Source organism: Elephas maximus, chromosome 12 (assembly GCF_024166365.1).
Source record: "Elephas maximus indicus isolate mEleMax1 chromosome 12, mEleMax1 primary haplotype, whole genome shotgun sequence".
Lineage (NCBI taxonomy): Eukaryota > Metazoa > Chordata > Mammalia > Proboscidea > Elephantidae > Elephas > Elephas maximus.
In genome coordinates this window covers 33583167-33603556 of record NC_064830.1, presented here as the reverse complement: position 1 = coordinate 33603556, position 20390 = coordinate 33583167, and the positions used below count along the sequence as shown (strand labels likewise).

General features: G+C 34.8%; 1 protein-coding gene across 8 annotated transcripts in view; it reads right to left on the bottom strand.

The window, feature by feature from the left end:
• GEN1 (GEN1 Holliday junction 5' flap endonuclease) overlaps nt 1–20390 on the bottom strand; it is a 33154-nt gene that overhangs the window by 7903 nt on the left and 4861 nt on the right. For all 8 annotated transcript variants that reach the window (XM_049902946.1, XM_049902944.1, XM_049902942.1 and 5 more), the window contains 10 exons: nt 16712–16884; nt 15095–15281; nt 11435–11611; nt 9026–9136; nt 6775–6848; nt 3251–3342; nt 1776–1926; nt 1422–1458; nt 1249–1329; nt 207–337 (listed from right to left, as the gene is read on the bottom strand). In XM_049902946.1, coding sequence (XP_049758903.1) covers nt 207–337; nt 1249–1329; nt 1422–1458; nt 1776–1926; nt 3251–3342; nt 6775–6848; nt 9026–9136; nt 11435–11611; nt 15095–15281; nt 16712–16872 — 1202 coding nt within the window. In that variant the 5' untranslated portion in view covers nt 16873–16884. The remainder of the gene's footprint in view (nt 1–206; nt 338–1248; nt 1330–1421; nt 1459–1775; nt 1927–3250; nt 3343–6774; nt 6849–9025; nt 9137–11434; nt 11612–15094; nt 15282–16711; nt 16885–20390) is intronic.

Here is a 20390-nt window from a genome sequence, read left to right as displayed (position 1 = left end):
CTATAATCTCTCATTACTACGTTTCTGAAACAGAAATATGTCATCTTGGCTATAAGCCCTGAATAAGCTTTTAATATTCTGGTAGAACTTTTCCTCATTTTTATAAAAAAAAGAGCAATATATCCTACTATTAAGAATAATATTTTTGATCATAAGATATTCAAATGAAAACAGAGACTTCTTTATACAACTCTTTGTTATATTACCGAATGGGCTGTAGTTGGTTACAGCTTCTTCTACCAAGTTTTCTTTCCATCATGTCATAGTGGGTCAAAAGCACCAATAATTTCTCACATGCATAGTGATTGGGCCACTCCATTTTTTCAAAGGTAAATCTCTGTAAGTATAATAAAAATAAAACAAGATTTTGTTGATACCTCTTGGAGACAAATAGTACTCTTAGATGATATTATTTTTTTCCTGCAGAATTAACACTCTTAAAGTAGTATCAATGGGTATTACCAGAAAGAACACTGAGTCTCCTAAGGAGGGAATGTTATGTAATAATTGTGAGGACTCTTGGTTTGAATCCCAGTCTGGTCTTTCCAAGATGTTGGATAAGCTACTTAATCTCTCTTAGTCTCAGTTTTTCCATCTGTAAAATGGAAATAATAAAACCCTATTCACAGAGTATGAAGATGAAATAAGATTACATGTAATGTGCTCAATAGCAAATTTTAAGTGTCCAAAACATACTATTATTGTTAGCGATAAGCAACAAACAGTTAAAGTTTATTGAGCTATTCCCTGCACCTAGCCACTACCCTGGGGGCTTATATATGTAATCTCATTCAATCCTCATGATGACTTCGTAAGATAAATATTATTTCTACTTTGAGGATAGCAGACATCCAGTTAGTAAGTAAGACTGTCCAAGTTTAAACTTAGGTCACTGATTACAGATCCTAACACCCTTGTAAACTACACTGTTTGCCATAGTAATATACTCGATCTTTGACATTCTTTGGTTACCAGCCCCTCTCCTCCTCACATATCCCTGATGACAATACACCTGTACATGACATTTAAAGTGTCTTCTAACGAACGGCGTAACTGTGGTTTGTCTTATTGTCTGCAAAGTAAGGCTACTGTGTGGCAAAGGACTGAGGATTAGAGATTAATGCTGAAAAGTATATGGGCAGTAAATAGCTGCATGTTTCAAACCCTCTCTCAGACCAGTCAAATTGAACATCCCTCCCAATCTTCCCAGTATCTAATTCTGTAAAGTAAAAATTTATCTTCACATACCTGAAATAATAGTAAATCAGGTCTTTGGTACCTGATTACCTTCAGCAATTTATTTTTGTTCAAAAGAAATTCTTGAATAACCTGACAAGGGAAAAGAAAATAAGGATTGAGACTTTAAACTTTTTTTTTTAAAGTTCCCCAAATAAGCGCACAGTTGAATTATTGGTTATTACCTCGTGGAATGGGAATCCCTCACAACTGCAAGCTTTTCTGAAAACAAATTACACACCTATTATCAATAAAATCAGGCAACTTTAGACAGACTTTAAAATCATCTGATCTCACCTCCTCCCATCTACTGAAGAATGTCCTTGTACAGTATCCCAAATAGTCACCGTGCTTTTCTTTGAATAACTATTGATTAACTACTTTCTGAGATAATCCAATTTTTGAATATAATCTAGAAAAGGATTTTGTAAAACATTTTACTAAACTAGAGGTAGGAAAAGGCTATGTGGAAATAATTCAACCACAGGTGCAAAAACAGATCTTGCTAGAATAAAATGGGTCTTAAAAAAAAAACTTACTTCTTAATATTGTTCTCTACTGCGTTTAGTTGTCTATCACGTTCCATACGGTGCCACTCACATGGACAGCAGTATTCATAATCGTGAGGTTCACAATATCTATCACTCTTACATAATTTGCATCCATTACGTTCATGATCCTTAGGTGAACCTTTATGGAGTCACAAAGAACTATGGTTTCTAACATTCTTTAGAATTACCTAACACATACATTTTTTTGGCCCTTATCCAAATTTTCAAAAAATAATACTGCCAACATTACCTAGCATATAAAAGGCTTTTAATACATTTTGGTTGACCAGAGTAATGAACACCATGGTAATTCCTAGGATGAAGTAGATTTTGAGCTATTATTATACCATGACACTTTTTTTTGGGGTAAATTACCCTTCTGTCTGAAAGTGTTAATTTGAATTTAAAACTATACATTTATAATAATCAAAAATGGAAACCTTTGTGGTTTATGTGGTAGCTACTTGCAAAAAATGTAGGATATATTAGTATAAAAAGATTATTTAATAGAATAATTCATAAAATGGTTTCTCTACAAGAATATAGCAACCAATTACCTTTGTAGTATCTAGCTTGCAGTTGCCTGTATAGTTATTTTCAAACTTTACTTGGAACATGAACAAATTATGATGCAGCACAGGTGTGGGGCACTAGTTCACTTTAAAAGGAAAGCACTAACGTCAGCACTGTTGTGAGAATCGGAAAAGCATACATACTTGATGTGACCTAAAACTGTTATTTATAAGGCATCGAAAAACTACTGGATAGCATCTGATCTATGTAAACATTTATTTCCTTCTATGATTTCATCTATCATTTAACAATGTTTTAAAAAAACATATTCAGACAAATAGAAACAGCAGAATTTCTTTTAAAAGATAAGCTAACATGATCTAATTTCTTCTGTGAGTGAAAGGCCTTTTGCTCCCAAAACTAATGAAGAGAGTTCAAGCTCTTTTCAAAAATGTAGTAACCAGCATAGAGGCCCTATCTTCATACACAATAAAAATACATTATAGGACAACTAAGAATCATCCAAGTATATTAATATAAATCACTGATATAAAAACAAATGGTTTCAATTCCATTTTACTGATACATGAGCAGTCTAATGTCTTCAATTCTTAAAATGGATTTCTATATTGAAAACAGATGATAGTTTTAAGATCTAAGTACTTTAATACCATAATTTGGAACTATTTATCCTAGTTTTTACCATTTACATCACATTATTTCATTCAATAAACATTTACTGAGTGCCTACTATGTGTAAGGCACTTTGTCAGATGTATGTGATACAACTCATAATGCCGAAGAATTTTTAATCTAGTGGGGAAGACAATGTAAACGGTTTCAAAGTGCTATTAATAAAGGTATATACAAAGTATGATGAGAACAGGAATAAACATGTGGTTATCAGGCATTAATATTCTAGAGATAACATTCCCTAAATGTCTGCTTACCTGGATGGGAACACACAGAGCAATGAGCCAGTTTTTTAACAACTTGTATTTGTGTATCAGAGTAGCAAGATTTTTCATTCCACTGATTAAACCTTCGATAGAAAATGGTTTTAAGAAGAAAAAAAACAAATAATAAGGTCAGAAAAATTCCATGTTCTCAAATGTCAGGCTATTCTGCTCCCTTTCACCTGCCTACTTATCCGTTGGTGGTAGATAAAGTTGCTGGCCCAACTTTCCCTGGGAGCATACTCAGTCTATTTGCCACAATTTTTAAATATACAAAGATTATACTTATTCATTCAACTTTTTTTTTTTTAAGACTCTTGAATTAGGCAGCAATATGTGGAAAGAATAATATGTGTATCTTTTTTTGATCTCTTCTCTGTGTCCCAGAGTATAAAACAAACAGAATCATGTTCATGAACATTTTTCTATATCAAAAATAAGGGTGAAGGATAAGGTACAAGACCAAATAAAACATTACTTAAATAAGGGTAAAAACTGTTTAAAAAATCTAGATCATTTAAAATAATTTTTTTAATCTCTTGTGTATAATATCACTTGTTTAATGAAAAGATTAAAAAAAAATGTATATTACTGCTAAGACTTCTATGAAAGTTAACGTCACCCTTGACTAAAGTTCCAGGTTAACATAAAACCACTAAGGGGACTGAAAATCAAAGAAACCACACTCTTTAGTGTTTTAAATGGCTGATTTTTTGGAAGTAGATCACCAGGCCTTTCTTCCAAGGCACCTCTGGGTGGAATCAAACCTCCAATCTTTTGGTTAGTAGCTGGGCACGGTAATTGCACCAACCAGGTACTCCCACCAAAGGGATATGCCAAAACCAAACCTGTTGCCGTTGAGTCGATTCTGGGTTACAGCAACTCTACAGGGCACAGTAGAACTGCCCAAAAGAGTTTCCAAGGAGTGGCTGGTGGATTCGAACTGCTGACTTTTTGGTTACCAGCTGAGCTCTTAACTACTGTGCCACCAGGGCTCCATACCAAAAGGATAGATAGGTATTAAAAATAAAATGTAAGTGTCCTGAATTTTGTCCCTCTACTTATGCTAAAGTTTTAATAAAAATCTAACATCTCAGTTCACTGTACTGTATTTTTATGCAAATAACACATACCTTCTACATGTTTGCCAACCATGCCCCCCCCAGAGGTGTTTTTTTAAGTGCCACTGTGCCAATTTTTTTTACATGTTGCTGTAAACAAAAAGTTAGCACAGCGGACTTATAAAAATACATTATGCGGGGAAGAGCGCAGCTGGCAAACATAGAAAGTGTGCATTATTTGCATAAAAATATGGTGTAGCATCTGTACTTGGAGTAATTATTGAACTTTTGGAATTTCTAACTCATTTGGTACAACGGCAAAGTATAAGCTTGCTAAAAATTGGCAGTAATTTCTGCTGCGTAAATAACAGTTTCAAAATTACAAATAACTAGGGAGAAAATCAGTCTAAATTAATGAAATTAGTAATATACATAATTTTAAAAAGAAATGTAATTTCATCATTTTAAAGCATTGTCATGGATTGAATTGTGTCTCCCACAAATACGTGTCAACTTGGGTAGGCCATGATTCCCAGTATTGTGTAGTTGTCCTCCATTTTGTGATCTGCTGTAATTTTTGCATGTGTTGTAAATCCTAGGGAATGGTTAAATAAAGTGTGGTACAGCCACTCAGGGAAAGATTATGCAGCTGAAGGAAAGAATGAGGTATCTCTCTATGTAATGCTAGGTAAAAATGTTCAAGATGCACTACCATGTGTAAAACAAAAATTAAGAGAATAGCTTTTACTATTATGTAGATTGGTAAATTAAATAACAATTACAATGTTGTTTAACCACCCTGCCTGAGGTTAATGAAGTGAGATTAGTTTATGTTAAAGAGGATTAGGGTGGGACACAACATCCTTATTCAGGTCACAGTCCTGAGGAGATGTAAAGAGAGTTTCCCTGGGGTGTAGCCTCCATCGCCTTTTTATCTTACAAGAGATAAACGGAGAGAGAAGCAAGCAGAGATGGGGACCTCACACCACCAAGAAAGATACACCAGGAGTGGAGTACATCCTTTGGACCTGGGGTCCCTGTGCTGAGAAGCTCTTAGACCAGGGGAAGGTTGATGACAAGGACCTTCCCCAAAAACTGACAGTGAGAGAAAGCCTTCCCCAGGAGCTGGTGCCCGAATTCGGGCTTCTAGTCTCCTAGGCAGGAAACCCTGGTAGTGTAGTGGTTAAGTGTTATAGCTGTTAACCAACAGGTCAGCAGTTCAAATCCACCAGGTGCTCCTTGGAAACTCTATGGGGCAGTTCTACTCTGTCCTATAGGGTCGCTATGAGTCGGAATCAACTCAGTGGCAACAGGTTAAGTCTCCCAGACTGTGAGAATAAATTTGTTTGTCAAAGCCGTCCACTTGTGGTATTTGTTATAGCAGCACTAGATAACTAAGTCTCAGACATTTAATAAAATGTTGTCAAAAGCACACATTTATAGGATCTATCTCAACAAGAATGGTTTGTAGTCAATTAGCATATCTGCTTGCTATTCTCTTTTATATTATTCTTCACAATATTCAAATGATTTCTTAACTCCACTGTATGCCTAAGTATACCTTTTCTTTCTTGCTTTGGCAAAATTATCACTGATGTCAATAACGGATTTACTGAAGTCTTAGATCTATCAATAGTTTTATAGGTGAAAGAAAACATTTTAGGTAAGAGTACAGTGATTTGAAATGGTTTTCGTGGCTATTCCTTCTTCATTTCTACCACTTAATGTCATTTTTCAGGCACTCATCATTTTGGACCTATTAGAGATCAAGATAGTTTTCAGTCCCCCAGCATCCTAGTTCTTTTCCTTCTTATTTATTCTACACCTTACCATCATCAATATTAGTTTTATAAAATATGACTTTTGTCAAGTAAATATAATTCACATGCTTTTTAGATAGCAAATAGCACAGTTTGTAAATTTCAACATAATCTATATCTTCACTATCTTTAACTCTTAAATTGTAGAATCTAAATTATTATTTCATTATTAAATGTATAGCTACAGAACAAAGGGCAGTCAATTAAAACTTTTGATCAAGCGTTGCTTATTAAATATTGGCAATGTGACACAGGTATTTCATTTATAGAAAATAAACACATCAAAGTGTGAAATAGAAAATTACTTTAATGCCATGTTTATCTTTACTTGGTTTTAAAATAATCTATCTGAAGTACGCTGTGGCAAAATGCCTGAGGTTATAAACAAATGCATTTGATATCATACTAATTACGTTTATAGTAACCTAAAGATATTAAAAAAAAATACAGTATGGCTTAGAGCACATATTCTTATCCTTTCTGAGAAAGCTTCAGAATAAATGATTTTAAATGAAAATGGAGATTAGTTTAAAAATATACAATCGTATTTTGGAAAACAATCCTTTTGGTCATATTGGCTATTAAGTCTGACAAGAATACACGTCCAGTGTGACAAGAAAAATTAAGTTTTAGTTACCTCTGCAGTAAACTTTGCCCTCTCAAAGTCTGTATAAGTTTTAATGCTTGCTCTTTTCCAACTCCAGGGACTCCCTTTCAGAACGTGGGAGAAAAAAAAAAATTCAAACGTTAATTACTAGGGGATGGTTAAGTGAAGTGTGGTATATCCATTCAATGAATGATTATGCTGCTGAAGGAAAGAATGAAGTCTCTTTCTATGTAATGTTAGGTAAAAATGTCCAAGGAGCACTATTATGTATAAAAGAAAAATTAAGAGAAAAGCTTAGAGTATGATCTAGATTGGTAGATTAACTAATGATTACAATGTTATTCTATGTAAACAAAAACATAAACAAAATACCACTTACAGTTTTTTTAGGGGAGGGAGGGATAGAATTTTAGAGGGCTTTTATGCTAATTATTTGGTAGTATTTTAATTTTACATAACTTTGTTATGTTTGTAATCAGGAAAAAGTTAAGTTCGTTTAATTACACGTGCATTCAATATTTAAAGGCATGGACATTTGAAGAGAACAAAGGAGAATTTCATGTTAACTCTTAAAACGAAAAAAATTGAGAAAATTAAAATTAGCCAAATTTCCAATGCAAAAAATAAACATATATTCATGTGGCAATTCCTGGGTTAAATCTAGTCTTCCAGTTCCTATAAAGTTTATGAATTTGACCTTATGAGCAGGGCTACTATTTAGCCAGAATGCAACAGTACAGACATACCGGTGTCAAAATACTTTCTAACTGGTTAGTAAACAGTCACTGTTCACAAACCCCGAATGTCTGCCTGCACAGGTGGTCTCCCCACTAACCAGAATCCACCATCCCGACCTTCCTTCACTCAGGATCCAGCTACTAAAACAGTAGCACATGGCACAACAGAGGGCATTCAAAACCTTGCTCCATCTCTACAGCTCATGTTTGTCAAGCCCAAGCCCAGTGCCGTCCAGTCGATTCCGACTCATAGCAGCCCTATAGTACCAGCTGCTAAATATTTTGAATCTCATCCTTCTTATATTAGTGTTCAGTTATATCTTAATTTTTTTTTTAATATCTTAAAATTTTAAAAGGCAAATTATGCTAGTACGTACTTTTAAAAATATTTCAGTAGAACAATGCACAGAAAAGAGCAGCTTTGGTTACACAGGATACAAAAGGTCAAAACAGCTGAGGGTTAAGGTACAATGTCAGTGCCACTGTGGTTAAAGTTGTTTTCTGTCAGGTCAAGATCATAAAATTTTCTTAAGTAACACTGAACTGTTTCTAGATTTTAATTATCATATAATTACATATGGGAGATGGTGGTCTTCTATTTAAGAATGAGAATTACAGTAATTATTTTTGAGCTATTTAAAAGTTCCTTGTATTTCCTTTTCTTACTAGTAAAAAAAAAAAAATTGATTTCTCTATTTGACCAGTGATAGAAATTAGTTTAATAATTTTACTATCCTATAATTTCTTTCTTTCTCCTAAGCTCAGGTGAAAAAAAAAATCATTCTTTAGACTTTTCTTGGGGATGAAGGTACAACGAGGTGTTTGGTAAGTAAGATACAGAGATGATGAATAGGAGATTAATGACAGGACTGGATAAGAAGCGCTACAATACCAGTCATTTTATATTTTTAAACATGGTATTTTAAAAAATGAGATAATCAAAAAACAAAAAAAGGGGTTACCCTCATAATTCTTAATTCATCCCTCACCTATTATGCCTATTTGTTACAGAGTACAATATTGTGCATCTTAAGATATAAATGTTTTCATGAATAAAACTCAGCGCAGTACGAGACACAGAAAGGTAAATGGCTTGCCCCGTACTCATGTTACCTAGCAACGGTTATAATTACATTGAGCACGTGTACAACTGGAAAGCTACAATGGATCGGGAAAACTAAAAAAGAGACAAAATAGTGATAGAAACTAACAATCGTATGAATAAGAAATATTAATCCCTATATGCCTTTAAAAACATAGTCACACTTGAATGTGAACCTCTTATATTAACCTAGAATACTGAGAGGCAAGCTGCGGTACTACTTATGGTTCTAGTTTATACCATTCAGTGTCACAGTGAGTCAGCTTTCTAATGCCTTTTCAAATGCTGATTATTTTGGTTACTGAATATCTTATTATACGTAAAATTATATTTTAAATTAGATTCTTAATCATGTAACCATATTATATTCATATCTAGACAGCATGTATGGTACTAAAAGACACACTCTGAATAGTAAATGAATACGACAGCTTCAGTGTACCTTTGGAAGATAATCACAGCCAAGCAGTATTGCTAGACCAACCAGAGCATCTCTATCCAAGCCTAGTTTACTCTTGATAGATGACATTGTGTAACAGTCAACATGTGGGTCCTAAAAGAAAGAACAAAAGAAAGAACAGATTTAGTTTAATTTTCAAAAAGTAAACATCATACCTTAAGCTAACAGTAATGTCAAAGTTATCTCTAGATATTTAATTATTCCTAAAAACTTAAGAAAATGACTCTATCACCATACTCTACACAGACTGTAACGCTTCATTATCTGGAGATAAAGTAGGCTTCAAAAACAACTGAAAAAAGTAAACTATGTCAGTCAATGTTTTCTTGTTTACGACTTGGCTTTTTGCGTCTAAAAAAGTACTTCTTCAGTTTATAAAACTCAACATTGTAAAATACAAATTGTAGGAAGTAAATATCCCCTATAATTACATCACCTAACCAAAAAACCAAAACCCACTCCGTCCAGTCGATTCTGACTCAGAGAGACCCTGTAAGACAGAGCAGAACTGCCCCATAGGGTTTCCAAGGAGCAGCTGGTAGATTCGAACTGCTGACCTTTTGGTTAGCAGCAGGATTTTTAACCACTGTGCAACCAGGGCTCCACATTACCTAAAGTTAACTAGTATTAGCAGCTCAGTCCACATTCTTTGAAAACATCTTCTTTGACACATATACAGTAATACTTATTATCAATTATATTTTTAAGTATCCCATTGCCATTGAGTTGATTCCAACTCAGAGCAATCCTATAGACAAAGTAGAACTGCCCCATGGGGTTTCCAAGGCTGTAAATGTTTACGGAAGCAGGCTGCCACATCTTTCTCCTACAGAATAGCTGGTGAGTCTGAACTACTGACTTATTAGTTGGCAGCGGAGTGCTTTAACCACTGTACCACCAGTGCTCTATTTTAAGTATAACTAGGTAATATAAAAGTACTGTTTTGGAATATTTTTTTCCACTAATATGTCTGGATATCAATTCAATAATACATATCTTTTTAATGAATGCTTACTATTACATTATATGGACTCTGAGACTGTGCTTCTCAAAGTGGGTTCATCGATAGCATTCTGGGAGGCATAACAATTGTCTTGCAAAACATTTAGCTTGTCTGGCCCCAGCCTACCAAATGTCTGTAGCCTCCCTTCTCCAACCCTGAATTGTTACAACCAAAATGCCCCTGGCAGTACCTTCCTGGCTGAGAACTACTACTTCAAAGAATTTAATCATTTTAGTAATTACTACCTATGTTACAATGAACATTTTTGTATACCACTTCTCACATATTTGGAGAGTGTTTTTGAGGATAAGTTACTAAAAGTCGAAATTCTGGGTCAAAGCAATACATTTCATATGTGATTTTGTGATATATTATCAAATCTGATTTAGAATTAAACCACGTGAAACAAGTCATGACCTTATGAGAGAAATTTACATTTTAAAGAGAATGGACTATGTGGCAACGGTATTTTTTAGTAATAGTAAACATACACAGTATCTTAGTTATCTAATGCTGCTGTAACAGAAATATCACAAGCGAAGGGCTTTAACTAACCAATTTATTCTCTCACAGTTACAAGGCTAGAAGTCTGAATTCAGGGTCCCAGCTCTAGGGGAAGGCTTTCGCTCTCTGTCGGCTCTGGGAGAAGGTCCTTGTCTCCTTTCAATGTCTGTGGGCCTGGTGTTTCTTGGAGATCTCCATATATCTTGGTACCATGGAATCCCTGGGTCTAGGGAGTTCTCAGCACATGGATCCTGGGTCCAAAGCTCTAGGGGAAGGCTTTCGCTCTCTGTCGGCTCTGGGAGAAGGTCCTTGTCTCCTTTCAATGTCTGTGGGCCTGGTGTTTCTTGGAGATCTCCATATATCTTGGTACCATGGAATCCCTAGGTCTAGGAAGTTCTCAGCACATGGATCCTGGGTCCAAAGGATGCATTCCGCTCCTGGCTCTTCTTTCTTGGTGGTAATGAGGTGCCTCCTCTCTCTGCTTCTCTCTCCTTTTATCTCTTGTAAGTTAAAAGGTGTGACTTGAGTAAGGGTGTAACCTGAGTCGCACCCGCTTGTAAGGCTGTGACTCAAGATACACCCCACACTGATTCAGCGTATTAATTTTATTTAGAAGTTAAGGATTTACAACACACCTCAAAATGGAGGATAATTACATCAGATCCCAATGTGGAGGACAACCACACAATACTCGGAATCATGGCCTAACCAAGTTGACATAGATATTTGGGGGATACACTTCAATCCATGACACTTAGCAATAGCTATGTGTCAGGCATTACACTAAGCACTTGAGATGTACTATTTGATTTAATTATTTAAGAATCCTTTCGGAAATGGTAATTTGTAAAAACAAATGCTGAAAAAGAGAGAGAAAAAAATACCTTTGTATTCATAGTGAAATTCCTGTAAACGGTCTGTGCCCCATAAAGGAAAGCATCTCCATCATTGGTGAGGCAGCCATCTACATAACCATTAGCATTGAGATAAGCACACATGGCCTCAGCTTCCCCAGCAGCTTGAACCCATGGAATGCCTAAGCATTCTAGCATATCAAGGCACTGAAAAGAAAAAGTAGGTAGAAGAAACTAAGAACAATTTTACTGGTAACTTCTTTAGTGTTTAACTTACTTTGATGTTATAACCATTGATAGAAGCTATTTAGGTGCTTTAAAAATTAGGATACTTTAAGAAACAATGGGAAATTCGAACACTGAATTTGATGGCATTAGGAAATGGTTGTTAAAACTTCAGGTGTGATAATAAAAACTGTATTGTGTTTACATTTTTTATTTTTTAAAGAATCGTTTTTTAGAAAAAGGTACTGGAATATTCACAATGAAACGATATTATGTCTGGGATTTGCTTCAAAATACTGTGGCAGTAGTGGAATGGGTAGAAACCCTGGTGGCGTTGGCACTAAGAGCTATGGCTGCTAACTAAAAGGCTGGCAGTTCGAATCCATCAGGCAGTTCGAATCCTTGGAAACCCTATGGGGCAGTGCTACTTTGTCCTATAGGGTTGCTATGAGTCAGAATCAACCCAACGGCAACGGGTAGGGTACTGGGTAGAGATATAGACAAAATAAGATTGGCCATGAGTTGATAATTGTTTAAACTTGGTGATGGGTTACTTTTTTAATTGATTTAAATTTTTCTATAATAAAAAGTTAAAAAATGTCAATTAAAAAGTGATCTATACTCAATTTTGTTTTGCTAAATGCAAACATCTTCAAATTTTGGAAATATCTTTAAATAATCACAGTAAGATTGACATCTATAAAACTACAATAATTTTTCTCATATGATGGTCAGTTGAACATGAGCTTTTCTAAAGAAGATACTATCATATAATTTTGGCTTAAGGCTTTAAGTTCTTTTTTCCTCATCTTGTCTCTCCCTGTACAATGTTAAGCTCTCATGCTGTGGGAAACCACGATAGGGGTCAGTTGTTGGTATACTCTTAGCAAGTCAAATGCCTACACTGAACAATTACACCACTTTGCTAATACATAAGTCACCCACTGTGATTCTGAGGGTTGTGATTTTAGCCTGAGTGGCTTGTAGTTTATTTAGCTATACAGCCTAGTGCATTCTTTCTTGTCATATATGATCCTTTTTGTAATGAGGAATACTGGGTATAGTGAGAAAAGGATATTACTTACTCATAGTTTCTAGAGGCCGATAGGACAAATATCTTTTTGTTGCTGTTGTTGACTGGCTAATTGCTTGCATGCTATATATATCACATAATGAAAACCCCTGCCAGATGTTGCCCAAAGTGGGCAAGGTTCAAAAAGACAGAGCAGTATGTTGAAAAAAGGTACTTTTCAGGACTCTGGCTAGATGACTGCAGGGAGACAGTTTTGCTATAGGTGAACTGCCTGGTTTTATTGCAACACCGTAGTTGCTTCTACCTTACCCTTAGATGGGAAAGATCCTTTCATAATAAACAAAAGAGCTTGCAAGTTATTTCAGTTGCTTCTTTCATTTGTTATTCCAACTCTTTTCAAAGAATCAGTACAAAATTTGTGATGAGGTTGGTTACAATTTTCCCTCCTTTAAGCCTGTATAGGGTCGCTATAAGTAGGAATCGACTCCACAGAAATGAGTTTTTGGGTTTTTAAGTATGTATCATGGAGGAGAACGAATCTGTGCTTTTCATGCTTATACATAAAGATGCCAGTGGATTAGAAGACAGTAGGGCTTAGTAATTGAGGGTTCAGAAATATGAAAATGAGCAATGGTTGGGCAATACTGAATCCATACAAAATGCCTAAGAACACAATAATCAGTGCAATAAAGGAATAGGAATGGATTAATTTTCTCAAGAAGAGATGAACCCTTTTTTTTTGCTTTATACAGGGTATATAGTACCCTAAGTATGGGAACCTATGGATATTTCCAGGAACTGATTATACAAGCAGTATAGAATGCAGTACAGATATTTTCTTCACCAACTAGTGACAGTCATTAATGCTGAAAATTAAAAAAAAAAAACTTTAAAAACTCACATAATAAAAATAGATAAAAAAGGTCGATACAAAAAAATGCTATGTCTTTTTAAAATATGCAATTTTTAGCTGAAATTAAAAAGACTGGAAAAGAATTAAAAGCAAATGTTTTTATTTTTAGTAACTAAGGAAACTGAATCAAAGAAAAACTTAAAACCTCAAGAGATATGTGGTGAAAGGACATGACAGTCATTTCCTAAAGAGGGACTAAAACTAGGTTAAATGTTCAGCTCCACCAATAAAGAACAAATACATATTAAACAAAATATCTTTGTTTTTTCATGTTAAATGTGTAAAAATAAACCTCCTAACATCCAATCTGGTGGGTGCACTGAAAATGCTTATATTTATACTGGTAGAAAGTAATTTGGCAAGAGCTATGAAATCATTCGTAAACTTTGGCCTCTCAATGCCATTTTGGGTAACCTTATTTTAAAGTCACAAATCACAGGAAAAAGCTATGTGCACAAAAAACGTTCACCAGAGTTTCATAGTGAAAAAATGAAAAGCAAGCAATATATACAATCATGTGGAATGATTAACAACTTCATATATGTGGTACAATCATTTTAAGTTATGATTTAGAAGTCGTAATAGGGAAATAGGGGTATGTGTTAAGTGAAAAACCGAAGATAAAAATTATTTGTATGCTATTATGACAATTCTTTAAGAATATATACACTTGCAAAGAGACAAACAAAATAATAGTAACTTCCTTTTAATTATATATTTTTTACTATAGGCGATGTCTCCTTTTATTTGAAAATACGTAATAATAATTTTGTAATAGATACATTAAAAAAAAAAAAAAACCCATTGCCGTTGAGTCGATTCCAATTCATCGCGACCCTATAGGATAGAGTAGAGCTGCCCCATAAGGTTTCCAAGAAGCAGGTGAATTCGAACTGTGGATCTTTTGGTTAGCAGCCATAGCTCTTAAACACTGTGCCCCTTGTGTGTGTATATATATATATATATGTGTGTGTGTATATATACATATATATATAATATACATTAAGTATAACAATAATCATTTTTTTTAAAATACTAAGTACAAAGTCCTAGGGGAAGCCAAATATGTACTCTATATGTGAACCATCATTAATTCTGAATGACTGGAGCATGAATCAATGAGATCTCATGTATTCTGGGAATGAGTTAAAGTGCTGAAGATGTTAAAACAGGTAACATGTATCAAGTCTCCATTATGTACTAGTAGTTGCAGATATATTTTCTCTAATTTTTACTGCATCACCACAAAGTATCACTACCCTTATTTCACAGGGTAGGAAATAAGGTAGTGAGCGACAGGTTAAAAATTGTGCTCAAGGTTTCAGAGCTTCTAAACGGCAGTCAGGGCTTGAACTCCGGTCAGTTTCACTCTAAAACATAAACTCTTTTCTCCTTCCTGAATGGCCTTCTATTCACAGTAACGTTAATCAGTATTAAAGATGCCTAAACAACAAACTTTCTAAGAGTAAAATGTACTCTTTTAGTTCAAATCAGAATGGAATCAAATCTGAAATCTCACCTCTCTTAAGACTGATTTAAAATGTGATCTCCCTGTTTTCTGAGACCATGTTTTTCCAGAAGGCCCATATCGAATCTGATTCCTCTTGCTTATGACATCAGCTTTCAGCTTTGGGGGTTCCCCTTCCATAACAAATACCAGTTTTACATCCATTAGTGTTAAAAATGAAATTCGAAAAAACAAATTCCTGAAACACACAAATTAATAATATGTTAATTACCATATATTAATAGTAAAAGTCAAAATGGAAGTATGACACAATGTCAAGACCATTAGACCAGCAGTATCAATGTTACGGATTCCACTGCGTGTGTCCCGTGTGTGACCCTGGGGCAAGTTACTTTACTGAGTTTCAATTTTCTCATCTGCAAGATGGGAATAAGAATAACCTGCCCAGTTTAGCTTCCCCTTAGTTGGGGGACAATGGATGTGAAAATGTTTTGTAATATTAAGATATTTTCAAAGAGAGCACTATAGCAATGATACAATATACATTAAATATATCTTCAGCTTCTGCTGAAATGATGAATATTCACTTCAACATACTATTACTCATTTTAAGTAGCTATGACATCAGAGACAAGCAGCAGAGTAATATATTCCCTCAACAACTGTTGAATGAGTACCTACCATGTGCAAACACTGTATTAGACACTGGGGATACAACTGTGAACAAGCCAGAAAAATATGGTCCCTGTACTCTGAGAGCTTATGGTTTAAATGGCAGAGAAAGAAAAACTTATTTTATAAAATAGATCAAATATATTTTTAGCTATGATAAGTGTTTGAAGGAAATAAACAAAGGGCTGACATCGAAAAGGACAACATAGAATGGGAAACCTACTTTGGATATGGAGGCCAGGATGGGCTTTGCAAGGAGGTAGAGTTTCAGTTGACAATTAAAGAGAATGAAATAGTCATTAGGAGGGGGTAGGAAGTGTATATATGTAGAGGATTCAAAATGTGAAAAGCCAGAGGGGCAAGAAAATATTTCATGTTTCTTAGAACCTGAAAGAAAGCCATGTGACTGCTATGCATTTGGTGAGAGCTACTGTGAGGCACAGCATGACTGAAAATAGGCATGCTGAATGTTACATACAATAACAAGAGTTAAGGTTTTATTCTAAGTGGAGTGGGAAACTACTGAATGTTTTAAGCAAGCGAGATTTATGATTACCCTAACTGCTATGCAGACAATGGTTTGGAGGAGGAGGCCAAAAGCAGAGGGATGTCATATCAGCAGTATATACGAGAGAATATTAGAATGGACTGGGGTGGTACCTTAGGACAGTGAGAGAAGTTTATAAACGCAAGGTATATTTTAGAAGCAGAACTAACAAGGCTTGATGATGGATTAGATGTGGGGGAGGGACTAACTCTTAAATTTCCTGCTTTTAGTAACTAAAGCATCCTCGTGGATATGTTGAGTAGGCAGCTAGGTATGTGAGTCATACAGAGCTCCAAAGGTAATAGGTGTAGATTTGTGAGTCATCAACATAAAGAGGGCAGATGTTTACTTTAAAATCTCAAAATGTAAAAGAACAAAAATAAAAGTGGAAACAAAACTAAGACGTCAACTGCTTATACAAATTTATACTCTAAGATCTTTTACGATACCTGAGGTGAGGTTTCATGACTGTTCCAATCATTTTTTTGACTGTCTGTGCCTCACACACCCAGAGACTCAGATCAACTGCAATGGTTTTCCCACTAAGACTATGTACGTGGGTGTGTTCTTTAACAGGCTCCAAAATTTGCCACAGGTCATTCACTCCCATTCTGGTGAATACCTGTTTTTGAAACACATTTACAAAAAAAATGTTAAACAGAGGCTCAGAACAGGAATTCAAACAATATATTACAAACTAGTTCAGGATGATTCATAGAGGATTCTCCTTATTTCTTCTATTAGTTATTTAAAACGAATCAAGAACACCTGAAACATTAAAGATGGCGGTAACTGGCTTGTTCCAGCTACTAACAAGAATAAACACAGAGAAGGGTAGAAAATGCATTGATGCTATAAATTACTAAATCATATTTGTCTACTTGAGGATTTAATCCTTGATTTCATACTTAAAGAAACAAGGGGACTAGTTCTATTATCAGGACAAAAAACAAGTAAGCATGCAAACAAACAAGTAACGAAAGGAAAAAACCAAGGGGTTAATGAAGGGAAATGCTGAGTTGGGGGAAGAAGAAACGAGACAAAAATTAAGTTGGAGAACATGGAATTAAATTATCTCTTTTAAAAACGACACTGGCTTTTAAAACTGCAAGGTCACAAATGTTCGTTGTGGAAAAATTAAAACAATTTTTTTTTTTTAATCACCTACAGCTCCACTATCCAGAGGAAACTAGTTTTTTTTTTTTTCTCTATGCACATATACATTTTTAAACAAAATTGGCTTAAACTCTGTTACTATGACTTGCTTTAGCAGTTCCTAAAGACCAGCTTTTTCTTATTAAACATCTATTTTTCTTTTCATGTGTTACTAGTTGGTAAGAATTATATAGCTTTTGCAATACAAATTCAGTCTGACTATACAAATACAATACAATTCAAATTATTGTCCCTAATAATGACCTTCATTCAAAAAACACAAGGTAGAAGACAAGAAGATATTAAAAGGCTATCACGCTAATAAAAAAAATTCTGAATAAAAAGTACTGCTTGTTCCTTTAACAGTCCATTTTAGGGATAAATTTTATTGAACTGTACATGGCTGCAAAGAAAATAAATACTAGACGTGTTGCTGCCTGTTATTATCTCAGTGCTTTTCTGAATCTTATTTTTAAAATGTGACCAGTGCCACCACGAGCATCATTCTGTGCACTCATTTTTATGAGGAACTGCACAAATATTTGCTGATGTGCCACTTAACAAAGAAAAAGAAACATGTTTCAGTACAAAGAAAAGAAGGCATTAGGTAGTTAATGGTGGCCCAGTACTAGCACTGTCTGTTTCACATCAAATCCCACCGGTCAAGTGTAGCATTGTGGCAGAGTCAGAGTTAAGGTTTTATCTCTTTGTTGATGTGAAAAGTTGTGGTTAATTCTGGAAAAAAAGAGGGAGGGGGCAATATATTTTCTAAGGCGCTGTTATGAAGTGAAATGAGGGTTTTAAAGTTAAGGAATTATTAGCTTTCAGAATACGTAAAGCAAAGAAATACAAAGTTTGACGGGGAAGGTCTTGTTCATAGTTTTACTTTCCTTTTAGCTGTGATTCCTGTTGGATACCTGAATGGAATGCCATGGAGGGGAACTGTGCAACTCCTCTCTCTGGAGGAACGTTTTCATAATCTTATTTCATTTAAACGTGGCCCTGTCTCCGGCTGTCAAAATTTTAAATACAATTATCTTTTAGTTTAGCAATACCTCTTCTAGTTTATTCTGATATGCTCTTAGATGTGTGCAGACTGAAGCACAAGGATATTCATTGCATCATCGTTTAACAGTATGGCACTGGAAATGCCAAATGTCAGTTGACAGAGGACTAGTTTAAGTAAATTATATGTTCAAACAATGGAACAGATGATGCAGCAAATGAAAAAATAGCATAAATCTCTATATATTTAAAAAGGTCTCCAAGTTCTAAAATGAAAAAAAGGCACAAAATAGGTTGTTATGGATGATTACAGTTCAGAAATGAGAGGAAGAATTACTTTTCAAAGTACATCACTTTGTATGTTATTGAGTCATGTGCACGTATTACTTTTCAAATTGGAAAAAAAAAAAAAGTTTTAAAAAATATGGTCCTGTCTGTAAGGGATTGAGGAAAAAAACTAGAAATTGTTAGATGGTTTGTTTCTTGTCTAAATATTAAGTGACCAAAAAGGGTAGATATAGTTCATGAGTCAAATTAAAAGGCGATACTATTTCTGCAAATTTACAAGTACCCAAATTTTAAATATGATTTTCAGCATGGCTTTTTTGAAGGAAGAGATTCACACACTCTGGTTTCCTTTAGATTTCCTAGGAATTACCTGCATGGTCCCAGCAAAAGTGCATCCTTTCTCTGGCCCTTCCAAATCTAAAATTCCCTTAGAATTCTAGCTCTAAGATCCCCACCAACTCTGATTCAAGCCTTCCTATCATGTCTCTAATGCTTCATTACAGAAATTGACTACACACACTACAACTGAATAGTAATGAAGACTGCCATCTAGTATGGTGTTGTTTATGATGACACATAAAAACCAAACCCATTGCCATAGAGTTGATTCCAACTCATAGTGACCCTGTAGGACAGAGAAGAACTGCCCCACAGTGCTTCCAAGGCTGTAATCTTTACTGAAGCTGACTGCCATATCTTTCTCCTGGAGAGCAGCTGGTGGATTTGAACTGCAAACCTATCAGTACTCCTTCTGAATACAATTGTGGTTAAAAAAAAAAGAAAAATACTGATGTAGTAAATCGTTGATGTTATAAACTGTAGTCCTCTAAGTATTTTAAGCATATTAGGATCATTTCATAAAGACTTTAATGGAATGTATTATTCACTGGTGGCAGGTGCCTGGAAAAAAAATAAGCCAGACCTGATCCTATAATAAGTTTCTCACAGATTGGATTCCCTAAATAAGATAAAGAGAGCTTTTAATTAAGCCCATAAATAATATAAGCTTTTAAAAAGAACATAATACAATTATTACACTTAAAACTTAATTTTTCATACGTTTAAAGAATGAGCGTGCATGGTACGCTGAAGAACAACTAGCAATGGTTGTTGAGCAGATATTAGCAGTGTCTACTCAGGGCATTTATTTCAGATATACTTTTAAATTTTGAGTAAAGACTGCAAAGTTATAGTAATGGCTGCTTAAACATAACTGGTATGAACACCTCAGGCAAAAAGGCAAAACAAAACAAAAGTGTACAATTATCTGCTGGGTACCAGAAAGTAAAATTTAAAGTTACTGTCTCTGAGTTGTGAGTCGGAATCGACTTGACAGCAATGGGTTTTGTTTTGTCTCTGAGGTAAAGTGTTCTCTCTTCTTCACTCTCCCTTAGTTATTTGGCATTTTCTAGAAAAATGTCTCTTTCATTGCCAATTCTTATGGTGGCCATATTTCTTAATCTAAAAGTCTTTTAACCACTTCAGTACCTTAACCTACAGTCCCCATGTATCTACTGAAATGCATTTGAAAAAGTTTAGAATCTCTCTTCTGCTCCCCAAGCACACTTCTGTATAGTACTCGTCTGCTATATTCTTTCATAAGTACAAAATAATTGGAATATGCTTATTTTTCAGTTTTGTCTCTAAATGAAAGGCATCAAGGGGATATTTTTATACCTT